Source organism: Tamandua tetradactyla, chromosome 6 (genome assembly GCF_023851605.1).
Source record: "Tamandua tetradactyla isolate mTamTet1 chromosome 6, mTamTet1.pri, whole genome shotgun sequence".
Classification (NCBI taxonomy): Eukaryota; Metazoa; Chordata; class Mammalia; order Pilosa; family Myrmecophagidae; genus Tamandua; species Tamandua tetradactyla.
The window spans coordinates 24,483,479-24,501,035 of record NC_135332.1 but is presented as its reverse complement, the minus strand read 5'-3'; the positions used below and the strand labels follow the sequence as shown (position 1 = coordinate 24,501,035).

At 48.0% G+C, this 17,557-nt stretch overlaps 2 protein-coding genes across 2 annotated transcripts; both read left to right on the top strand.

Moving 5' to 3' along the window:
* Window positions 1-5,711: 5,711 nt before the first annotated feature.
* Window positions 5,712-8,458, top strand: RAMP2 (receptor activity modifying protein 2). Its single transcript, XM_077164315.1, has 4 exons — window positions 5,712-6,785; window positions 7,234-7,299; window positions 7,783-7,894; window positions 8,022-8,458. The coding sequence occupies exons 1-4, from the start codon at window positions 6,689-6,691 to the stop codon at window positions 8,275-8,277; spliced, it is 531 nt and encodes a 176-aa protein (XP_077020430.1). The 5' UTR covers window positions 5,712-6,688; the 3' UTR covers window positions 8,278-8,458.
* Window positions 8,459-11,895: 3,437 nt separating this feature from the next.
* On the top strand, window positions 11,896-16,401 carry VPS25 (vacuolar protein sorting 25 homolog). Its single transcript, XM_077164314.1, has 6 exons — window positions 11,896-12,067; window positions 12,279-12,424; window positions 13,140-13,193; window positions 13,427-13,515; window positions 14,293-14,368; window positions 15,764-16,401. Exons 1-6 carry the CDS (start codon window positions 12,015-12,017, stop codon window positions 15,874-15,876), a joined length of 531 nt encoding a protein of 176 aa, XP_077020429.1. The 5' UTR covers window positions 11,896-12,014; the 3' UTR covers window positions 15,877-16,401.
* The last annotated feature ends 1,156 nt before the right edge of the window (window positions 16,402-17,557 follow it).

Below are 17,557 nucleotides of genomic sequence, written 5' to 3'. Positions count from 1 at the left end.
TCTACTATCTCTACTTCTCAGTGAGATATAGGCTGTGAACCCCATTGTTCTGATAAGGAAACAAACTCAGAGGAATTAAGTAATTTGTGCAAGGTCACATACAACTAAACAAGTGATGGAGCTGGGATTCAAAACCAGGTCTACCTGACTGCAAAGTGCATGCTCATAATCAATAAAGCAATAGAAATAATAAAAATAAGCATTGACTGACTGTGAGCCAAATGCTAAGTCTTTATATTTTATAACTTAGTTAATTGAATATTATAATCCCTATTTTACAGAACAGGAAAATACTGCCTTTTATGATATTACTTAAGCGCACATGACAAGCAACATACATGCTAAACATACAGGCTATTAGTATCACATTTGCTTAACATGTATTGAATCCTTATTATGATCTAGAAAATTGCTTATTTCATAATAACATGGTTCCATTTCATCGGCCATCTAATGTACTAAGGTCTTAGGAGAAAGTATGGGAAAAGACACTGTAGATAAAGCAAGCATTGTCAAGAGAGGGGTAGTATTCTGTTGCATGAGAAGCCCTGTCTGGTTGACCTTCTGGCCAGGCTTCTCATCCCTTCCTATCTGATCTTACCTAGCAGCTTGGCTTCCATGAGGTATCAAGGAACTTAGCCTAGTGCTTAGGCTTCAGCATCAAGCAGACCTGGATTCAAATCCAGACTCTGCCACTACTAGTTGCAGGACCTTGGACAGGTTACTTACTCTTTCTGAGCCTCAGTTTCTGTAAAATGAGCTGCTGTGATACCTAATTTAATAGAGTTGTGAGTTTTATGTGAGATAATCTGTGTGAAGCACTGAACATACTGCCTGGCATCCTCAGGGCTTGGTTAATGAGCATTATTATGCCATGTTATACAACATCCTAAGATGGTGGGAGAGGGTAAGAGGGCTCCTGGGGATGGTTTCATAGGATAACCACAGGGAACACAGCCCTTCCTGAGGATTGGGGGGAGGGTGAAAACAATTCTGGCATTGGGCATTGGGCTCTTACAGCAACCATGATTCAGCCCCAGGTGCCGAGGGACCAGCCATGTTCTCGGCACTGCTGGGTGTGTTCTGTGGTCACTTGGCCACGGTCCTCTTCAGTCATGCTGTCTGAACGTCCTTCTTATGAATTCATTCAGAGTTCTTTTCAGAAAAACAGCCCCTACCATATGATGTCATGGTCCAGCCTGAGTCAGGGAAGGAGGGGGAAGGAGAATAAGTGTACTTGGTTGGGTGAAGCAGGATCTTCTCACTCTTTATCCTCCCCTCCTTTCAACATCCAGTAAGAATCAATCATCTGAGCAGGAGTGGGGGGGGAGGGAGATGATATATCATAATAGTTAAGGCCTGAACCTTAATGTTCCAGTCCGAAAGGATTTGTGTACCCTAGAAAAACCTTGTTTTAATCCTAATCAATCTTGTGAGAGCAACGATTTCTTCTAATCCCTATTTAGTACTACAGGTTGTAAACTTGGTTAGGTTATCTTCACAGAGGTGTGACTCCATTGTGGGTATTAAACTTGAGTAGATGGAGATGTGTCTTCACCCATTCTAGTGGGTCTAGATTAGTTTGTGGGAGTCCTATAAAAGAGGAGACAGTTTGGAAAGAGTTCATTTTGAGAATGAGGAGAGAGCTGCAGAACGATAACAGAAGGACGAGAGACCACAGAGTCCACCAGCCAGTGACCTTTACAGATGAAAAAGGAAAACACCTCCCAGGGAGCTTCATAAAGTAAGCGGCCTGGAGAGAAAGCTAGCAGATACACCATCGTGTTTGCCATGTGCCCTTCCAACCGAGAAAGAAATGCTGAACATCATCAGTCTTCTTGAACCAAGGTATCTTTGCCTGGATGCCTTAGGTTGGACATTTCTATAGACTTGTTTTGATTCGGACAATTTCACAGTCTTAGAACTGTAAACTAGCAACTTATTAAATCCCCCTTTTAAAAGCCATTCCGTTTCTGGTATATTGCATTCTGGCAGCTAGCAAACTAGAACACTTAGTATTGAGCAGTCCTGGATTCAAATCCTGACTCTGACAATGATAAGCTCTGGGACCTTGGGCAAAGCATTTAAACTCTCTGATCCTGTTTCCCCATTTTACTCATGAACAGGATAGTTCTGATCCTATGGGGTAGGGCTTTAAGAAATGCATACAAAGCACCTGGCACATGTGTCAGAGAACACACTATGAAGACATAGTTAGGTGAGCATTCAATAAATGGCAGTTACTATTCAGTCCCCAGCGGTTGACGAGGAATACATTTTCTCTGCTTCTTTCTAACTCAGGGACAAATTTTTGTTTAATAACAATTCTCTTTAGGAGGTAATCAAGTTCATCTCATTCTGTAGCTGAGGAACCTGGGGAGAGATTGAGTAGTTGTGTCTCTACCCCTTTGCTTTCCCTCCTTTAGCCAGCTGCCTCCCTGGCTTGCAGCTTCTCAGGTCCTCCCTGCTTCCTTTGATCCCTCTGAAGAATCAGACTCTTCTCAGGAGGGACTTCTAGCTTCTCTGACCCTCTCCCTCACATCTTCTCTGGCGCTCTACTCTTCATTTTGCAGACAGTTTGGACAGAGGCCAGCATGTGTGAATGTCTCTACATGGTAAAGATGCTACTTTCAGGGTGCATATAATTTGCATGGTGTAGGGGGCCCCCAGTGCCTTTTACTCTCTTCTATGTTGTTCTGGATTTAGTGGTTGCATCACCTCTCCCCTGCTCCAGGCAGGAAAGCCCTTGGCAGATAATAAGAAGGGAATTTTTTTACATGTCAGTAAATTCCAGAAGGAATCAATCTAGGTTGGGTCCGGAAATCGCTAGACAATGACCAGCTGGACCGGAATCTGATCCTTTTCTTCCCAGGCACTGGCGGGGAGGAGGGGGGCAGATAGAAGAAAAAATATCTGCCCACTGGATATTAGAAAAAAGAGACTAAAAACAATATTATGCTATGTTAAAAGGAAAGAGGCACATTTATGTATAGTAACATGGAAAGATATGCAAGACCTATTAAGTTTAAAAGTCATTGACAAATAGGTACATTAAATCCCATTTATGTTGTTTTTAATCTAAAATATGTGGGGAGGTAAGTGAGACAGGGTGGAGTTATAGTTTTCTATGTTATGTAAATATTTTACAATTAGTACATACTTATATTTTACCTGTAATGAAAAAAAATTTTTTTATAGCGAAAGCAGAAGTGGGCTAAAAGAGAAGTTAAAGGCCCCCAAGGATGGCTGGAAAGAGGGGGCTTTCCATGATAAAAACAGCCTCAGACCCTGAAAAATCCCTTCCCTGTCTCATATCTGTAGATCATGTGACTATCTCCTATGGCAACTTGGAACAGGAAGGTAAAGTCTCCAGTCTCCTGTTAAGCACTAAGGGGCCCCTATAGCAGACCCTCAGTTACCAAGATGTCCAGCAGTCAATGAAAATATCCACCAGATATTAAATAGGGAAAGGGGGAAAATCAGTAGATTCTCCAATGGGAGGATCTGGACTTCTAAGTTCAGGAATGGTTACATAAGCTCTTCTTTGTAGGTCATTACATTACCATACAAACTTAAACCCAACCCTAAGTTAAACATAACACTTCCTACTGAGTCATCTACATTTCCCTTTTTATTCTACGGCAATTTTATATGTGAAAATGTTGAGGTCCAGAGATATAAAGTGACCTGTCCAAGGTTACACAGTAAGACAGGGGCAGAACCTGGCCTCAGAATCCTAACCATTTTAGGATATTTTAGCCCATTATACCATATTGCCCTATTTCAAACCCAGCATTTGCTTTTGACAACTTCAGTCTTGTCCCGTCCTTAGTCCTAACCCATAGTGGGCTCAGGGGCTTCTGGACCCAGCCCAGTGAAAAAGTCTGGATTTGCTTTCTGTCCCTTGTTGTGCCCTCCTCCCATCTTATAACCCAGGAATCTCCCTCTCAACCATAGCTTCTTCTTGAAAAGGGTACTCGCGGATATTCTGAGAGAAAAGATAGCATTTGGTGTCCAGTCGAAAGTGGCTCTGAAAGAAAGGTGACTCTTCTGCATCACTGCAGGAGATGACCCTTAAAGGTTAACACCAAGCAGGCCACTTCCCCTCTCCCTCTGGAAGCTTTGCTAAATTCACCTCCTGACCCCAGCCGTGGAGGAGGACAACAGGTTGTCAATAGCCACGATTTGAGAGCCTGAGACCCTGAAATAAAGATTTTAAGAGCAAGAGACCATGAAAATTTGCACACCAATGTTTATAGCAGCATTATTTACAATTGCAAAGAGATGGAAACAGCCAAAATCTCCATCAACAGAAGAGTGGCTAAACAAACTGTGGTATATACATACGATGGAATATTATGCAGCTTTAAGACAAGATAAACTTATGAACCATGTAATAACATGGATGGACCTAGAGAATATTATGCTGAGTGAATCCAGCCAAAAACTAAAGGACAAATACTGTATGGTCCCACTGATGTGAACAGACATTCGAGAATAAACTTGAAATATGTCATTGGTAACAGAGTTCAGCAGGAGTTAGAAACAGGGTAAGACAATGGGTAATTGAAGCTGAAGGGATACAGACTGTGCAACAGGACTAGATACAAAAACTCAAAAATGGACAGCACAATAATACCTAATTGTAAAGTAATCATGTTAAAACACTGAATGAAGCTGCATCTGAGCTATAGGTTTTTGTTTTGTTTTGTTTTGTTTTGATTTTACTATTATTACTTTTATTTTTTTCTCTATATTAACATTCTATATCTTTTTCGGTTATGTTGCTAGTTCTTCTAAACCAATGCAAATGTACTAAGAAATGATGATCATGCATCTATGTGATGATGTTAAGAATTAATGATTGCATGTGTAGAATGGTATGATCTCTAAATGTTGGGTTAATTTCTTTTTTTCCGTTAATTAAAAAAAAAAAAAGAGAGAAGGGATAATTGGAGATGAAGGGATACAGACTGTACAACGGGACTGGATATAAAAACTCAGAAATGGACAGCACAATACTACCCAATTGTAATGCAATTATGTTAAAACACTGAATGAAGCTGCATGTGAGGTATAGGTTTTTTGTTTTTGTTTTTTTTGTTTTTTTTTCTTTCTATTATTGTTTTAATTCTTATTCTCTTGTCTTTTTATTTCTCTTTCTAAATCGATGCAAATGTACTAAGAAATGATGAATATGCAACTATGTGATGTTATTAAGAATTACTGATTGTACATGTAGATTGGAATGATTTCTAATTGTTTTGTTAATTCTTTTTTTAATTAATAAAAAAAAAAAAAAAAAAAGAGAGACCATGAAAAATAATTTGTGGTGGGCAAGAATCACTCAACTGGGAAAACAGCAGCTGCTGAGTCCAAGGGTCAGTGTCTGGGAATAATTTAGCAAAGTTCAGTGCTGACAGCTGTGTCTGAGTTGAACGTCATGGCCGTCCCAGCTCCTGGGCTCCTTGGCTGCTTTAGGCTAATGAAGCTCTGGCCCAGGACCCAGAGGCAGCTGTGGTTTAGCTGGGCCCTATGGCCCCAGGATCAACCTTTTTACCTCCTAGCAGCGTGACCTTGGGCAAGTCACTTAGGAAAGGATAAAAGGAAATTAGCATCCGCTGAGTACAATGTCCTTTTGCATATTTCATATTCACTAGTTTGGTGAGGAGGGTAATGCTGTCCCTGTTTTACATGGGAGGGATCTGAGTGTGTGAAGGTCAACAAGTCAAGGCTATACAGCTGGGGACCGCGATGGTAGGGATTAGAATCTAGACCTTCTGACAAGTCCTGTGCCCTTGCTCTGGGCTTCAGCCTCTTTCTCTGTAAAATGGGGATTATGATATATCCATCTCAAAAATGAAGTTGCAAGTTGTAGGTTCTAACAGCCACCCCACTTCTTTCTCATGGCCTTGACCTTTAGGGTGGTAGCTACCTTCTTCCTGGGAATGCAGTCATCTTACTTTTGCCCCTCCCTCCCCAACAGTTTGTGGATCTAGGGCTCAGGCGGTGCCTTGAAGGGAAGGCATTTGGACTTTGGTTTCCCCTCTTTCTTCTACCTCTTCTCCAGACTCTGAGGGCTAGCTCACTCTTTTCCGCCCTAGCTTTGGCAGGCAGGGCCAACAGCAGTGGGTGTTCCCAGGGAAAAGGAACTCTGAGCTGCAGGGCCCAGCTCCAGGCGCCCCTTCTCCCACGGCCCAAGACAGCCTCAACTCCCTGCCTTGGATCCTGCGGGGTCCAGCCTTCCAGCCCCCCTTTCCCGCTTCTTTAGGTCCCGGAGAGCAGCTTTCCCACTCCCACCTCAGCTACAGTGCCCCCCAGAAAAGGGGGCGACTGGAATCAGGGACGCAGATGCAGTGAGACCACGGAGAGTACTGGGCGCCATTCGGCCGAGCCCAGGAAACAGATCCCGGTTCTGGGGTTTCGAGGGGAGCTGTCCAGCCCCGCAGGGTGAGCTGGAAGAAAGGCAGGCCCGCGCCGCCAAGGCGGAGGGAGCAGCAGGCGTCAGCGGCCGGCGGCAGCCGCGACTCCCCCTCAAGCTCGCCCCCCGCCCCCTACGTGGCTGCAGCCGTCCCAGCCCCTCCGAGGAAACGGAGCGGCTTCCTGCACTTCGGCAGGGGATATAGGCGGCCCCACCCGGGCCGGCTCAGTGCCGCCGCCACTCGCCACTTCGCCTCCCAGCAGCGCGATGACCTCGCTCCGGGCGGAGCGCACCGGCGTCCCGCGCTGCGCTGCGATCCGCGCCGGGCTGCCGAGAACGCTCCGCCTCCTACTCCTGCTGAGCGGTGAGCGCAGCGCCCCGGGGCCAGGGCGGGAGATGCGGGGGGCCCGGGAACCGTGCGGGGATGGACGGCCGAGGCTGCGGTGCAGATGCTGAGACACGTACGGACGAGCGCTGTCCTTCGGGATTCCCTGGCCCCAACTTGGTGCGGCGCCGCGCGAGCTGCTTCCAACTTGGGGAAAGCTCAAGTGCCCAGGGCCCAGCTGGGACGTCTTGGGAGGTCTGGGACTGACGAGGGCGGAGAGGGCTCTGGCGACTTGGATGTGAGTGGTACCAGCCCCTCCCTTCCTGGGCATTGAGGATTATGGTTTTTTTTTGGGGGGGGGGGGCTGTATTATTTCTTTTCTCTTCCAAGGGTAGTCCTGACCTCTAAGGGGCTCGGACCCAAATTCTTCAGGCTCCGCTGTCCAGGTCCCCGCCATCCCACCTCCCTTTCCTATATCTGCCTACAGTTGTTGTGAAGCCCCAGGAGTCCCTGGCTCAGCCTCTTCCCACCTCAGGCATCTTGAATTCAGAGGGTGAGTACCAGCTACTACGGGAGGATGCAGGGCAAGGAGGGGAGCCAGATCAACAGGAAGGCTCTCTTTCCCTCCTGGCAGGCCTCAACCTCAAGTGGTACCCCACTAAACCCTCCTCTTTTCTCTCTTGTGATTCCTTGAGGTGTTTTCCCCTCTTATTCCACAATGCCCCTGCCCGGCTCTGAGGTGGCCCACCTTACAGGTGGGTGAGAAGACCCCATGAAAATAGGTGTGCTTCAGCTCTTGTTAGATTGGGAAATATGGTACACATGGAAGGCATTAAATTCCTGGGCCTGGACTGTCTCCTTAGCTAAAAGTGTCATGCTTGGGAAACTTCTCAGGCATTCCTGCGGGTCCCTGTGTTTGAAGAGAGGAACAGGATTCTGAAGAGAGGAACAGGATTCTTTGCTGGAAGTATCTGGGACAGACGGTTTGGGAGGAGGGGCAGGGATGGGATCAATGTGGAGTATCTTCCCTCCACAGGGAAGACAGTGGAGGAGGAATATGAGACAAATGTCCGACAGTGCTGGCAGCATTATAAGGCTTATATGGACTCTATTCAAAAGGATTGGTGTGACTGGGCCATGATTAGCAGGTAGGGGCAGTGCTGGCCGGTGGCTTGGGCCTGGGTGGGGCTGCTCCTTACAGCTGTACCTTGAATGAGTGTGGGGCAGTCCTCTCTCTGGGCCCAACCCCTCACTCAAATCCTCTCCCATCCCCAGGCCTTACAGCAGTCTGCGAGATTGCTTGGAGCTGAATGCTGAAGAGTTTGGCCTGGGCTTCCCCAATCCCTGGGCCGAGAGGATCATCTTTGACACTCACCAGATTCACTTTGCCAACTGCTCCCTGGTGCAGTCCACCTTCTCTGACCCCCCAGAGGATGTGCTCCTGGCCATGATAATAGCCCCCATCTGCCTCATCCCCTTCCTGGTCACCCTTGTGGTATGGCGGAGTAAAGACAGTGAGGCCCAGGCCTAGGGGGCACAAGCTTCTCAGGGGCCATCTTCCCCCTCCCCCCTACTCCCACAAAAATCTCTCTCCTCCCTTCTCTACCCTCTTCTCTCACTCCTACCCCTACTGCAGGTCCTTGGATTGGTGGAAACCAAGCTGGTGGGGTTACACAGCTTTGTAATCTTTAAAATAAACTTTTTTTTTTTTTTACAGTGTTGCTTTCTCCATCCCAATGAGGCCTGTGTCCTTCCCAGACTCTCTGCCACTCCCACAGGCCCTCAGCTCTGGGCAGCAGACTCTGGATGGCCACTTCCCCTCACTGTCCCTCCCCCACCTGAAAACCACACCCCTGCACTTCTTCCTCCCAGGCCAGGCCTTTCCTGCCCCTTTCCAAACTCTGCTCCAGGAAACATGCAGGAAGAGACTCCCTTCCGGTCTGGACAACAGATGGGGGCCAGCAGTTGGGGTGATGTGGGGGGACGGGGGAGGGAGGAATCTCTCCTGTGATTCCTGCAAGAAGAAAGTGGGGCTACCCGGGAACCCTGACTTTTGCCCTTCCTCAATGCCTCAGTTTACTTCCGCAGCCTGGGAATAAGAACTCTGACCTGACCCACAGGAGTCCACCCTTAAGGGCCTCAGATGGAATGGGGCTTCCTCTCCTAGGTTCACACAACTCCCCCTCCAGGTCCCTGGCCCTCATCCTGGTGGTGCTGGACCCGGGGTGTGGTTGACAGTCTGTCCACATACTGCCCCCTGGTGTCCAGTAAAATCAACAACCAGAACATGGAAGTGACGTGGAAAAAGCACAAAACCGAGGCGCATCAGGCCTGGGGGCCGGAGATCTGTCTTCTCGATAGCAACCATTACTTCTTTCCCCAGACCCTTCTGTCAGTTTCCTGAGGCACACTTGATGTCCTTAAGGCACATTCCCACTTCCCGGAACACAACTAACCCCTCTCTGTGACTCATCATTTCTGTAAATAGACACCTCTATATGTTCCCTGGAACATATAAAGCCCAGTTCTCACCTGGGAACCCCCCACCTTCCGCCCTCCCTGGGATATACCTGCCAGGTCATCGAAGACATCTGGAAAACAACTTTGCTTTCCAGAGAGAGACCTGTTTATTCCTTGCGGCACGCTGAGCCTCTTTAGGGACTCTTTTTCCTCCTTGTTGAAATATCTGCCTCCCTGAGTATGTGTGGCCATTTCCTGGGACATGCCTGTCTATTCCATAGAAATATGTTTATATGCATCCTGGAATGTATCTATTCATTCTCTGAGACACTCTTCTCCTCCCAGGACACATGTCTCTCTAGAGACACACCTGTTCCCTTAGACATTTTGAGTTTTCTCCTGAGATAAATATATTTGCTCTATTTCCATGAATGCATCTGTTTTTCCTAAAGATGTTTTATCTACCCCTTTCTTGGCACATGTTTGCCTTCATGCATTTTACTAAAATGCATCAAGGGCCTATCGTGTGCAGTATATTGTGTGGGGAAGACAAGTTAGAGAAAGCCTGGTTTCTGCTTTTAATGGCTTTCATCTAGTAGGGGCACTGACGTTCACAAATGAAAACAATGGAGCGTGTGATGAGTCACAGAAGGGATACAAGCCAAACATTATCTGAGTGCAAAGGAAGGAGGAGAGGTCATATCTGGCTGGGATGATCAGAGGAGGGTGATTGCGGAGTTGCCACACAAACTAGCTTCAGATGAAGTGCATTTCCCTAGAGGAGAGGAGAGAAATTAGGAAATTAGTGCAATAATCCAGGTTTGAGAAAATGGGAACCTGGCTCGGAAGAGTGGTGAATGGAGAAATGGAACAGAATTAAAAACCAGGAGAGATGATTAAAGGGGTTGAGGGTGGGGACAGCAGGAGATGGATATGAGGCTGTGAAGAAGAGTGGCGTTTAGGGCTGATGCAGGCATTGAACCTGAGTTACCAGAAGAATGAAACCAGTAATAATAGAAAAGGACCATTAGAAAGAGGAACTGGCCTGAAGGAAAGAATGTAGAATGTGCGGTAACAATGGAACATTCAAGTTCTTGTATCCTGCAAAGAGTTAGAAATAGTAGATAGTGGTGAGGGAAAAGGTTGGAACTGTAAATATAGGTTTGGAGTTTTCTGCACAGAAATGCCATGTGAAGCTATGAGAGGAACAAGAGCTGTAAGAGAGAAGGTATGATGGAAAAAAGAATGAAATGTGACCCCACCATACAGCATCCAAAAAAAAGAGAGAGAGGGGGAGAGAAGGTATATTGAAAAGAAGAAGGCTGAGATTAGGTTCTTGGGACACACATTTAAGGAATGAGGGAGAACAATCAGAGAGGTAGTAGTAGAACAAGGATAAAGCAGAGCCATGGAGGCAAAGGAGATGGTGACTTTTGAGAAAGCATTATCATTTGAATGGTTCATTCAACACCTATTTGTCAGGCACTTCTATGTGTCAGGCACTGTGCACAATGAAGGATGGATTTGGGTGGTAGAAATGTTAGAGATCAGACAGGAAATTGAGAAGGTGGCAGGTAAAGGAAATTATGTATTTTCAAATAGGGACAACCTGAGTATGTTTGTAGACTAAAGGAGCAGAACCAGTAGAAAGGAACAGAGGGAAGATAGTAGACAGAGAATTCCTGGAGGAAGTTGCAAAGAAGAGGCTAAAGAAGATATGCCAATTTGTTGGCCTTGGAAAGAAATGGTGACATTTCTTCCTCTGAGCCAGAAAGGAAGAAGGAGTAAAAATGGAGAAGGATTTTTGAGGCATAAGTCAAGAATTGTGACAGGTAGAGAGAAAAAATATTAAGGGGTCCACATGCATGATCTCAATCTCCTAAAATTGGGGGGAGGTATTCTACGCGAGTGGGGAGCTGGGGGCAGGTAGAGTGGCTCGATGGAAAAGGTTGAATAGCTACCTTGAGGGATGTGACAGAGAGTCAATAAAAGACAAATTAAAGGTTACATGGCTGCCCTGAGACCCCAGCAGTAAGGTTAGTCAGGGAATCCGGGGATGAGCCAACATGTCGTGGTGACGTTTTCTCAGCAATACACAGCAGCCCAGGAGAGGGAGAAAAAAGAAGACAGAAAGAAAGAAAGAAAAGTGGGGCAGGGGGAAGAGGATAGAACTGAGTAGTCTAGCTTCGGTAAGGAGACAGATAAGACAAAAAGGGGCCCTAGGACTTGCAACCAGGAAGGTGAGGATGTGGGAGAGGCAGGAGTTATATAGTAGTGGTCCAAGACGGCAGCTCTTGAATCATGGAAGCAGAACAGTTTCTACTAATTCAAGCTACAAGACGTACTCTCATATATGCTACAGGAAACTGAGGAATGGTGGAGCCAAAGGAATTAGGAATGGAGGAGACTGAGGAATTGAGCAAACTTTAAGTTAAATGGTAATTGGCATGAATGTTAATATTAAAAAGAAGCCTGCATAGTGGAAACAAGCAAGCCTAGGCTTGAGTCTGGAGGACTGAATTCTACTGGCAGTCATACTAACAAACTGTGTCGCCTTAGCGAAGTCACTGCCCTTCCAGGTGGTTGAACTAGAAGACATCTCAGGTTCCTGAGAAGACATCCTGTTGTAAAAATTAAGGACTTTTAGAACGATAGCAGGGACAGTTGAAGAAGAGGACCCGGGCGATCGGGCCGCCCCTCTTCCGAAGAGGTATCCGGAACCTTTCTGCTGCACTTTGTGCCCGGACGTACAGAAACGGAGACCGGAAGTTCTTTGTCGGGAGGTTCCGGGTTCTCGGGGCTAGTACGATGGCGATGAGTTTCGAGTGGCCGTGGCAGTATCGCTTCCCGCCCTTCTTTACGTGAGGCTCAGACCCCAAGAAGCCCCGCTGTGCCTCCCTCCCTCCCCGGACCCTGGGCTCAGACCTGCTGCTTCACATAGGGAGGGGAGAAAGGATCCAACCATCAACCACTCTAAACCCCGCTTCCTCCTCCTGTCGCGCCCCTCCGCAAATGCTGTCTCTTGTCTGTTCACGCCCCCTAATTCTGCGCCCCACCTCCTTCACCCCGCAGGTTACAGCCGAACGTGGACACCCGGCAGAAACAGCTGGCCGCCTGGTGCTCGCTGGTCCTGTCCTTTTGCCGCTTGCACAAACAATCCAGCATGACGGTAATGGAAGCTCAGGAGAGCCCCCTCTTCAACAACGTCAAGCTGCAGCGTATCCTCAGGGGCCCGCTCACCACCCCCCCCCCCGCCCTCATCGATGCACTTCCACACCTTCTCTACTGCCGAGATTTCAACCTCCCCAACCTTTCATCCACGATAGACGGGTTACCCCAAAACTGGACCAGAGGAAGAGCAGAACATGTGTGGCTGAACCACCTACCCCCATCGGCATCCCATCCTCTCTCCCCAAATGCAGTACCAAACCCTAGGGTCAACTTCTTGTCCTAGGCAGTGATGAGTGCCCAGGTGTCTTTCAGGTCTTAGAATCTCTGCCTGTAAAGCTCAATGTCAGCCTTCTCAGCTCAGCCCTTTTGGCTATTTGAATCTGCTGCCCTCTCCTGTCAGAGCCTTAAACCCCTCTTCTACCATAATAACCCTCAGCCCACTCCAACCCCTGAGCCAGGAAGTTAGGATCATTTGGTTTTGCTGCCTGATTCATGCCTAAAATATCTCAAGGAGGGGAGGGGCAAGGAGAGGGCAAAGGGTGAGAAATAGTAGCATCTTTCATTCTCTAAAGCTCTTTTAATCAGAAGAATTTCTCCTCCCCCCAATATCCAGAAAATGCAAATTTATATCCTATGAGGGAATTGCATATGTATGTTTGTGGGAGAGAGAGGAAGGGTCAGTTGGTTCTCAGCAGGAGCTGGCTCTGAGAATTTTACTTCTACCCAGTTCAAATGTAAGCCATTCCCTTAACTTTAAACCAGGGAAGCTTCCTATGGAATCTATCCAAATTGTATTAGAGGAACTAAGGAAGAAAGGTAGGTTCAGTTTCCTAGATTCCTTATTTTTTCCTCTTAGCTGGGTTTTTCTGAGGGAAGAGTGGGACAAGTCTTTCCCCTTTAACAATATTTTCCTTTCTCCCAGCTTGGAGCTCAGACAGTCCAATCCCTCTGCCGCTCTAATCTCTTTCTGAAAGCTCTCTTCCACTCCATTTCACTTTAGTATTTCCCTCTCTCAGAGTATGATGCTTTCATAAGTGTCTGTTTTACAGGGAACCTCGAGTGGTTGGATAAGAACAAGTCTAGCTTTCTGATCATGTGGCGAAGGCCAGAAGAATGGGGGAAACTCATCTATCAGTGGGTGAGACCATCTCGTCACCAGATACTCAGCGGTGGCTCATGGCGAAGGAGAATTAATCTGTGCCCAGCAGATAATTGGTGTTCTGAGATCCAGACCTAGCAAAGTGGGGAGGGGGCAGAAAGAGGAGGTGCAAACCTTCCAAGCAAGCCTCTTTTTCAGTGACTCAATTTCCCTGGCTGCACAGAACTTCCCTTTCTTTTGCTCATAGGAGTCCAGGGGCTATATGAGGCCATGTTTGGAGAATGCAGTACTGGGAACCATGGGTACTATTGTTGGCTAGAGTCTCTGGCCACAGGAGATAAATGGGGAAAGGAAGGAAAAAAAAAACTTGGGCCCCTCCCCCACTGCATCCTTATGGAGCTGTAAGCAACTTGAATGAGACATTCTAAACCACTGTGGGTGTAGGGAAAGAATACTCTTCTCTCCAAATCCCCAACCACCTTAGGCTCTAAACATTTCCAAGAGAGAGAAGGGGAAGAAGCATCAACAACTAAAACAATAAACACACACCACCCATTTCTGAACAGGAAAGCAACCAGAATGAGAGGTCACTCATTAGACACGTGAAGTCTGTGGTTTAGTGGTTTTGAATTTCTGTGTACACATATAAATATAGCACCTGTAGGGTTTGTGGCTTTTAGACCACTCTGCAGAGGGAACAGTGAGCCCTGGTTTGGGAATAGATACTACCCCTCGGTCAGAGAGGTGCTACTGCTGAGGTTGCCTTCTTTCAGGAGATTCTTGTCCTTGCTTAATCTCTGTTTTCTGTCTCCACAGGTTTCCAAGAGTGGCCAAAACAATTCTGTGTTCACCCTGTATGAACTGACCAATGGAGAAGACACAGAGGATCAGGGTAATACTTCTCCCACCCCGCCCTCACATTTTGTCATCTAAATCCTCCTCTCCCCAGTCTTGGTTTAACTGGCATTCAGACTTCCCATTTCTCTGAATTATAAGTATTACCTAATAAAAAGGTTTTTAACCCATGTCCAGGATTCCAGGTCTTAGATCACCTGAATTCACATGTGAAAAAAAATAGCTTGTGTGGGTATATGTACATTTTTCTAGGGATAGAATCCATATTATTATAAGATTTTCAAGGTCATCTATGCCCCCTGAAAAGTTAAGAATTACTGGTATAGATGCCGAATGAAGAACCAGGGCCAGGGATTAAGTCTGAAATCTCATTTCTTATTTATTCTGGCTTTCTTTCACCCTTTATTCTTATAAAGGGCTCAATATTTGTGGGTGTCAGCTGAAGGAACTAGGTTAACACCCCCACCCTTAACCCTTTTAAATATTTTGATTTCTGGCCAGGCAAGGATTTGTATATTTCATTGTTGCATAGCATAAATACACTCTTAACTCTTTTCTTCCTGGCTCTGTATTTTGTTCCTCAGGATCACAAAAAGTTCCAGTCTTAGCTGGGGTAACAAGGGGTGCCTCCCCTTTCTGCCAAACCCTGTCTGCCTCAGCAGAGTTTACAACTCTTGGCTTTTCCCCCTGCCTTGCAGGCTTCTGCTTGCTACTCCCACCATCACCCCATGACTTCAGTGTTGCAGCCTTGCCCAGACCACTACTTAGGCTGGGAAAAGCTGGAGGCTTCCTCCGAAAGTAAGCTCCTTGACTCAAGATCTGGGCTCCCGCAAGGGGTGAGGCGTGCAAGCCTGTCGGGGCTTGCCTCTTGCCTCTCACACCTCCCTGCAGTATCTTGCCATATCTCTAGGCACTCAGCTGGTCCTTGACTCCTAGTCTTGTCCCTTTTAATTAGGAAAAGGCAGATATCTATGCTGGGCCTTAACAGTCTCCTGGCCTAGAGTACTGGTTGTACTTTGTGTTCTAACAGATTATCTTGATGGATATAAATGTGCAACTAGGGTCAGTGTCCAGTATAAGGCTTTGACTTTCCTTAGGTAGGACTATCTAGACCCTCTCTTTGTAGCCTGCGAGAAGGTGGTGCTACCCTTGTGCATCATATACTAATGGGAAGGGGTGTGGGGATTGAGTATGACTTGAGAACCAGGAAGGGGGAAATAAACATGAATGCTTATTTCTTGCTGACACAGGCTTTCTTCCACCCCTTGCTCTTAAAGAGTGCCCGGGAAGTATGGGTGGCAGCTGCGGCAGTATAGATGGCACTTGCCTACCCTGACCTGTCAAGGTCTCAGTTCTAGCTACTCTGCTGTCCTCAGAGGGCCTGGCTCCAAGGAGCTGAGTGTCCCTGACTGCCCCATCTCTCTCTGTATAGAGTTCCATGGGCTGGATGAAGCAACCCTACTGCGGGCTCTGCAGGCCCTACAGCAGGAGCACAAAGCGGAGATCATCACTGTCAGCGATGGCCGAGGTGTCAAGTTCTTCTAGCAGTGTCCTGTCTCCCTTTACTTCTGACCTCCCACCCTTCCAGGGCTTTCAAAAGGAGACAGACCCAGCTTCCCCCTACAACTGGATCTGTGATTCTACCAGACTCAGAAGGGCTCCAGTCCTGAAGTCTGGGACCCAGGGATAGGTTTTCTACTTACCCTATAAGTCTGGGATAGGGTGAGGCTGAGGCATCTGGGGAAAAGATGCACTTATTCCTGCCCTACCTCCTCTCCCATCCTAGACTTCCTGAGCTGGGGTCTGTAAACCTAACACTTTACATGTGTTCATACATGTAAGTACATACACACACGCGCCTATACAAGCATCTCTCTCCTCCCCCTCCTACTCCCTTAGCTACCGTTTCGTCCCCTCTCTGGCTGGTGCTGCATCCTTCCTAGGGGATGGGGGAAGCCCTGGCTGCAGGCAGCCTTTCAGGCAATATGAAGATACAAGGCCCAACAAGGAGCCTGGCAGCGAGAGGTGGGGCCAGACACAGATTTATGATATTAAAAAAGTCAACTCCTACTGCCTGCCTCCAAATTACTACTGGAAAGGGGCTGGGGAAGGTTGTGAACTGTTACCATCTGAGTAAATTCCAGCCAATGAGAGGCTAATGGCCTTTGTGAATGAAAAGATCTCCCAGGGCATGGGCTCTAGTGAGCCTATGGTTTTACATCTGCTAGGTGGGCTGTGTGGAGGAGTGTTGATGAAACACAGCTTGGGGACAGACTGCTTTCTGTCTCTGTAATTGGAGTCACTTAATGGCTTCCCCTTCTCTGTCTCCCCCACTAAAGCCCTGAAGGACTTTGAATCCCCTCCATCTATCCATCTGGCCTGGGTGGGGTAGTTGTGGTCAAGGGAGTTGAGAAGGGGTAAACCGGATGTAGACTTTGGTTTATTGGAGACTTTGGCAAACAAGGGGGCGGAAGGAGAGCCCACACAGCAAAAACAGCCACTCTGGCCAGGGGCAGGCTGCAACCAAGGTGGAGAAGTTGAGGGGATGGGTGACCCCGGCCGTTGGTTTGGAGAAGGTTATGTCCTGGGGTGCACAGCTTACCCCTGTGCAGCCTAGGAGGAAAACGTCACTGGAGAAAATCAGACCTTCTCTCCATTGACCTTAGTATGGGCCTGGGGCTACTCCGGTCGGTTAGGAGCCGGTGGTGCTGCCTTATCTGGGGTGCGCAGACGAGTGGTCTCCCTCTAATCGCCCCCACCCCATCCCCCTATCAGAGCCCAGGAGACGCAGTCACGTTTACTCTCCGTGTCCCAGGATTCCCCCCCACCCCACCTCTATTCCTTCCACTCCCGACACAAACAAGTTTGCGGACTACTTAGTGCGGGAGAACACGCCACTCCATCGGACTTGGCTCTCGCCTGGGAATGAGACTGAAGGTCGGTGCGCTGGGAGGCGCCGGGGAGGAGGGGAAGCCGCCGGGGGCGGGGCGGCGACTGATGTGAGGAGCAGCGCGGCGGGACTCGCACTGCCCTCCTTCAGCTCCGGTGGGGGGAGAGGGAGACTCCGAGGGGGCGGCCCGGGAAGGTAAGGGCGGGGGCGGGGCGCGAGGCGGGGCAGGGGGGGCGGGGTTGCAGGGAGGCGAGCCGGGGACTGGGGCCCCAGCTGCTCAACCCCATCGCGGCGCACCGAGCTGGTGGGGCTGTCAGGCCGCCTCTCCTCCAGCCT